This window comes from Neltuma alba, unplaced genomic scaffold (genome assembly GCF_004799145.2).
Source record: "Neltuma alba isolate B1F8T4 unplaced genomic scaffold, ASM479914v2 tig00012036_pilon, whole genome shotgun sequence".
Taxonomy (NCBI): domain Eukaryota; kingdom Viridiplantae; phylum Streptophyta; class Magnoliopsida; order Fabales; family Fabaceae; genus Neltuma; species Neltuma alba.
This window is the reverse complement of record NW_021636601.1, coordinates 180,740-187,116: the sequence shown is the minus strand read 5'-3', so window position 1 is coordinate 187,116 and position 6,377 is coordinate 180,740. Positions and strand designations below refer to the sequence as shown.

The 6,377-nt window shown below is 33.4% G+C and overlaps 1 protein-coding gene across 1 annotated transcript; it reads left to right on the top strand.

Annotated features, from left to right (window-relative positions):
• Window positions 1-514: 514 nt before the first annotated feature.
• On the top strand, window positions 515-5,931 carry LOC114721418 (TMV resistance protein N-like; the record flags this gene model as incomplete). The annotated part of the gene is made up of 3 exons (XM_028907241.1): window positions 515-1,752; window positions 4,520-5,633; window positions 5,767-5,931. Coding segments are annotated over exons 1-3 (2,517 nt in total), but the record flags the coding sequence as incomplete, so codon positions are not given.
• Between the last annotated feature and the right edge of the window lie 446 nt (window positions 5,932-6,377).

The following is a 6,377-nucleotide window of genomic DNA, read 5'->3' as shown; positions in this document are numbered from 1 at the left end:
CATATAAACAAACTAAAAGTGGTTTTTATTAACTTCAACAAATTAAAATAAGTAGAATTCCACTGCTACTGAAGGAGAAATCCATGGCAACTATTTCAGTAACGAATTTTGCATTTCATTTGCAATAGATTTTGTAAAAAAAGGACTCATTTTCTGTAGTAGCTATTTATATGCTTGAAATGGACTATAGCAACAAATATGAGCAGCTAAACTGTTTCTTAGTGAGGTATGAGTTTTGGTTGGTCAAATTATACAGAAATTGTTAATATGTGGGGTTGACATATTTATATGTGTGAATATATATCTTTTTTGGTAAGACATACCTCCATTAATTTTAATCTAAGTCTAATTCTAATTTGCCCCCAGTGACCAAGAAGTAGTCAATAACCTTATTGCAAAAGCCGTATCACAAGGAGGATTGCAATCTCGTGTGAAAGAAGTACTTCAACGATCGGTTTGGGAATCCCTTCACAAGGAAAATACAATCATAGTCGGAATTTGGGGGGCTGGAGGTATGGGTAAAACTACCATCGTGAGAGCTATTTATGATATAATTGGTGGCCATTTTAAGTACACAAGTTTTCTTGCTAATATCAAGGGTAAATGGGAGGACGATGATAATGGTCAACTTCTGTCACTAAGTCAACATCTGAACCATATGAAACAAGGAACTTATGAAAGAGCCCTAGTGGTAATTGATGGTGTAAATCAAGTAGCCGAACTCGATAACCTGTGTAGAAATAGACAACAGTTTGGTAAAGGGAGTTTGATTTTGATTACAACAAGAGAACAGCTACTTGATAACTTTGTTGACAAATCATATGAAATGAAAAAGTTGGACAACAATGAATCTTTTGAGCTTTTCAGTTGGCATGCATTTAAAAGCTTTGATCCAACAAATGATTTTGTGAATCCATCTAGGAAAATAATTCCTTTATGTGAAGGGCTACCATTGATTCTTGAAGTTGTAGGCTCTCTTTTGTGTAATAAGGAAAAATCAGAGTGGAAAAAAGTATTGAATAAATTAAAAGATGTTCCAAAAGGCCATATACAACGTAAGCTTAAAATAGGCCTGGACCTTTTGGCTGATGCAGAAAAGGAATTATTTTGTGACATAGCACACTTTCATGTGGGTCGGAGTATTAGTGATTTTATAAATTTGTTTATGGACTCAACGGCAATGCAAGTACTTGTAGAGTGCGGCCTTGTAAAGGTTATCAATGACAAGATTCATGTGCATGATTTGCTGCAAGAGATAGGGAGGGGAATCACTACAGACAATAAGCCAAAATTCACATGTCTCTATGATGTATTCTTAAGTTTTAGAGGTGGGGATACGCATAAATCATTTACCACTCATCTTTATAATGCTATGAAACAAGTAGGAATTGAGGTTTTCATGGATGAAGAAAGGATTGACAGGGGGGAACACATTTCAACTTCGTTACTGGGGGCAATTGAAAATTCTAGAATTTCAATCATTATATTCTCAACAAATTATGCCGGCTCTAGTTGGTGCTTGCAAGAATTAGAGAAAATCATGGAGTGTTACAAAACTCATCAAGAGGTTTTCCCTATATTCTATGATGTGCACCCATCTGATGTCCGTAAACAACAAAATGCCTTTGGAAAAGCATGGGAAAGACTTACAACAAGACCCTCAGGTAGCAAGGGTAAGAAATTCACAAACAATTTGAAGAGGGTCCTTGCTGAGGCTGCCAACCTATCAGGGTGGGACATGCAAAACTATAGGTAAGTAATGTTATTTCCTTTTATTATTATTTGGAATGATTAAATAATTCTTTAAGTTTGTTTTTATGTGTTGAATTCCTTAATTTTGTTTGTGCATGGATAGATTCATGATTAAGCTACTTTTACATGCTTACCTTCCTCTAATCAACGACCAAAGGAACATTAAATAAATCTAGAGACAACACTGGATAGCACAATTGTCCTATTTCCTTTTTGTATTTTTCAATGGATATTATAAATAGACGAGGCATGAAATAGGGGGAAATTATATTCAAGCACATAGGTTAGAACATAATTGGTTATCCAGAATATATGAAAGATAAAATTTATTGTGATATATATAATATATGTATGCTTCACAAACAAAATATCCTGGTACAGTTTACATGTGTGGCTCGAGATTACTAAAACGAACAGTTGAAAAAAGTAGTTGGCAAAAAAATAGAGGAATAGAGGATTAAAATATATATTTAACAAAGCCACCTAAAACTAGTTTAGGTAATAAGGATGATGCAGGGTGTGAGCAGAGGTTCATGACTTAAAGCCTTCTAGTCTACAAAAGACAATGTATTTAATTAACAAAGCTATCTGAAGCTAGTAAAACAATACAATGTAAGGGTTAAGTAAAGGTTGAGGATGGATTAGCTATCGCTTAGTCCTCAAATCGGTATGCTAAGTTACTCCATCTAAAGGGCCAACTTAGGTCAAATCTTTTGAGGAGCCTAGTTACTTAGAATTATAGTTCATTTAAATGTCATTCACAAATTAACAGTGATCGAAGTGGATGTCTAAACTTCTGGCAAAAAAGAAAAAAAAAAGAATGACTACACCATACCTAAGCTAATGCATGTCAAAATGTATGCTAAAGCTACTATGACATACCCTGCAAGCGTGCGGGATTGATGTAGTAAAAATCTCAGAATATTACGGGTCATACCCACTCGGAGGTTACACTTTTGCTAGTCTAAATAATTAATAATTAAAGAAAATAAGATAAAATAGATTAATTGAAGAGAATATGAAGGAATATAAAAATAAGAGAGAGATATAATTTTGAGAAAAAGACAATCGCTTATAGCATGTTGAAGAGAATATGGAGGAATATAAAAATACGAGAGAGATATAATTTTGAGAAAATGACAATCACTTATAGCGTTTGGTTCAGGATTCACCTGATGGGTTGTTAATTTCTATAGTTTGTGTTGACTCTGATTAATCATAGTGACAATTATTATCAAAGTATTATAATATCTCCCAAATTATTAGTCTCTTTTTAATCATTGCGGAATTCATTGACTCCGTACCCCAAACAACTAATTAAATTATGAAAGTATAGTTTTAAGTCATCACAAATATTTAGAACTATCTCTAATCTAAATATTTGTGTTTATTTCTTTAGATCTAGGCTCTCCCTTCATTTAATTCCTAGTACATCAAGATTACCCATAGATTTGATTTAATGGCAATAGTCATAAAATCATCTCGAAATATTTTTTTTAGTTGCATCTAGCACCCTTAAATATTTTGTGATATATCCAGTACATTAAAGTTTTTTTTAATTGCATTCAGTATCTTGAATTATTTTTTGATAAATCTAGCACCTTAAAGTTTTTATAGGTACGTACAGCGTCCTAAAATTTTTTTTGGTGCATCCAACACTAATAAAAAAAAGTACTTTAGTGTGTTGTGTATATCTTAAAAATATTTTAAGATGTGGATACCTCTCAAAATATTTTAAGATGATGGATGCACTTGAGAAAATATTTCAGAATGATGAATGTACCTTAATCCTAAAATCAGTATAGAGGCTAAGAGATTAACAAAACTTTACCATATCTTAGATGCAAATGCATTAAATTGTTTCTAGGGGCGTTTGAAAGTAAAAGAACATAATACAAAAGTACAAAACCACAACCAGAAAATATAACTAAGTCATAAGAGTAGTTGGTTTCTTTCAACATTAAGACATTCAATCCAAAGGTCAATTCAACTCAAAATTAGAATTTCCACTACTTAGCCATCAGCTATGTTCCCAGTATAACAAAAGAAATTGTAGTTAATAACGGCAACAAATGACGACTAAAAGTACAGGTAGCATAACATTTGAACGCTAGTTGATTGTTTATTGAATGCATAAAATCACGGTAGTTAGTAAAAAACTTGCCTTTTTTTTCCTCCTTTGTTTTTGTGCGATCAAGGAAGTCGTGGCTTACTGTTATTGATCGTGTACGTACATTACCAATGGGCGTTGGCAACATTGTTAAGAAATGAATGAAAAAATAATAGCTTTTGTTTAGTTAATATAGCAAAGTTCTATATGCATTGTACTTCACTGTTGATTCTGTCATATAGAAAATGGGTCTATATGTTATTCACGATGAAAATCACAAAATTACGTACATATACATTTATAAGTGAGAGGAAATTCGATATATGCATGAGGGTCTATGGTATCTAGCAAAGCATAATGTACCATATGAATCTCATGTACTTAATTTTTCTATATTTAGGTCCTAATAGTTGAGCTCAAACTCCAGTTATCTTAAAAGATAAAATAATTGATTCTCTAATCAAAGATGGTAAACTGACAATACAGGAAAAGCATGATGAAACTAGCAGGAAAAGTTGGTCCTTTTCCTACGTGTTTTCCATGTTTCTTTTTTTTTTATAAATCTGCATCTATCATTTTGCTGCTATTAAGTTTCGTAGCATGCATTTTAATGATTCTTGGTAGACTTCTGGTCATCTAATTCTTTGTTGTTGCCAGAACTGAGACTGAGTTACTTGACGATGTTGTGAAAACTATCACAATGAGGCTAGACAATAGCAAATACATGTTTGTTGCTCACCATCCAGTGGGTTTGGAGTCTCGAGTGCAAGATATCATCCAACTGCTAAGTAGTGAATCAAATGACATCATCGTAATAGGCATTTTGGGGATGGGAGGAATTGGCAAGACCACGGTGGCTAAAACTATTTACAATGAAATGGGCCAAAGTTTTGTGGGAAAGAGTTTCCTTGCAAATATTAGGGAAGTATGGAAACAAGATAATGGTCAAGTTTATTTGCAAGAACAACTTATTTCTAGTATCTTCAAAACAAGACGGATCAAGCTACCAAATGCGGGGAGGGGGAAATCTCTAATCAAGGAAATTCTTTGTCAAAAAAGAGTATTTTTTGTATTAGATGATGTCAATAATGAAGAACAACTCAAAGTTTTATGTGGGAGTCATGAATGGTTTGGCCAAGGAAGCAGAATAATTATTACGACAAGAGACCAACGTTTACGTCAAATCCTTCAAGTGGATAAAGTATTTAGTGCAAGGGAAATGGATGATAATGAATCTATTGAGCTTTTCAGTTGGCATGCGTTTAAGCAAGCACTTCCCGAAAGAAATTTCATTGAACTTTCGAGAAGAGTAGTATCATACTGTGGAGGGCTGCCACTAGCTCTTGAAATCCTTGGCTCATATTTGTTTGACAGGGAAAGACCTTATTGGGAAAATGCTTTGAGTAAATTGAAACAAATTCCTAATTGTAAAATATATGAAATTCTAAAGATAAGCTATGATGGTTTGAGTGATAAAATGGAGCAAGAGCTATTCCTAGACATATGTTGTTTTTTCATTGGAAAGGATAGAAGTTATGCAACTCAAGTACTAGATGGCTGTGGACTCTATGCAGAAATTGGAATTACCCATCTAATTGAGCGAAGCCTTGTAAAAGTTGTAAAATTTGAAAACAAAAACGTACTTGATATGCACGACTTGCTACGTGATATGGGAAGAGAAATCATTCGTGAACAATCACCAGAGGAGCCAGAGAAGCGTACAAGATTATGGTTTAATGATGATGTGTTGAATGTGCTAGGAAACAACATAGTAAGAATGTTTTTCCGCAATTTACTAATTCTCTTGCATTTAAATTTCAATACTTGTTTCTTCATTATTTATTGTGCACTCCATAAGTTGTCGATTGTGAGTTTTATAGTTTTTGTTTTTCTCTTTTTCAAAGGGAACAATAGCTATCAAGGGATTGTCTTTAAACATGCCAAGAAACAATTCAATACCCTTGAGTACCAAGGCATTTAAGAAGATGAAGAGGCTTCGTTTACTCAACTTTGATAATGTACAACTTGATGGAGACTATGGTCATCTATCAAAAGAACTTAGATGGCTTTGTTGGCGTCGATTTCTTTTAAAAAGTTGGCCAGTAGACTTCAATCTGGAAAAGATAGTTGCCATTGACTTAAAGTGGAGTAACCTAACAAAAGCATGGGAGAAAAGCCAGGTATTTGCAATGAACTTCTGGGATCAAACATTAGTAACGGGATATGTGTTATTTTTACATCTATTTTTATTGTCTTTTTTTTTTTTATATTGTGACTTCTATTTTGAGATATTCCCTTTACATAGGTGCTGGAGGGGTTGAAAATTCTCAATTTGAGTCATTCTCACTGCCTAACAGAAACATCTGACTTCTCAAAGTTACCATATCTTGAGAAGTTGATACTTAAAGATTGTCGAGGTTTGTCTGTGATTCACCCTTCTATTGGAAATCTTAGACATCTTATTATGCTAAATATGAAAAACTCCAATGGCTTAGAGCATCTTCCGAGAAGTATA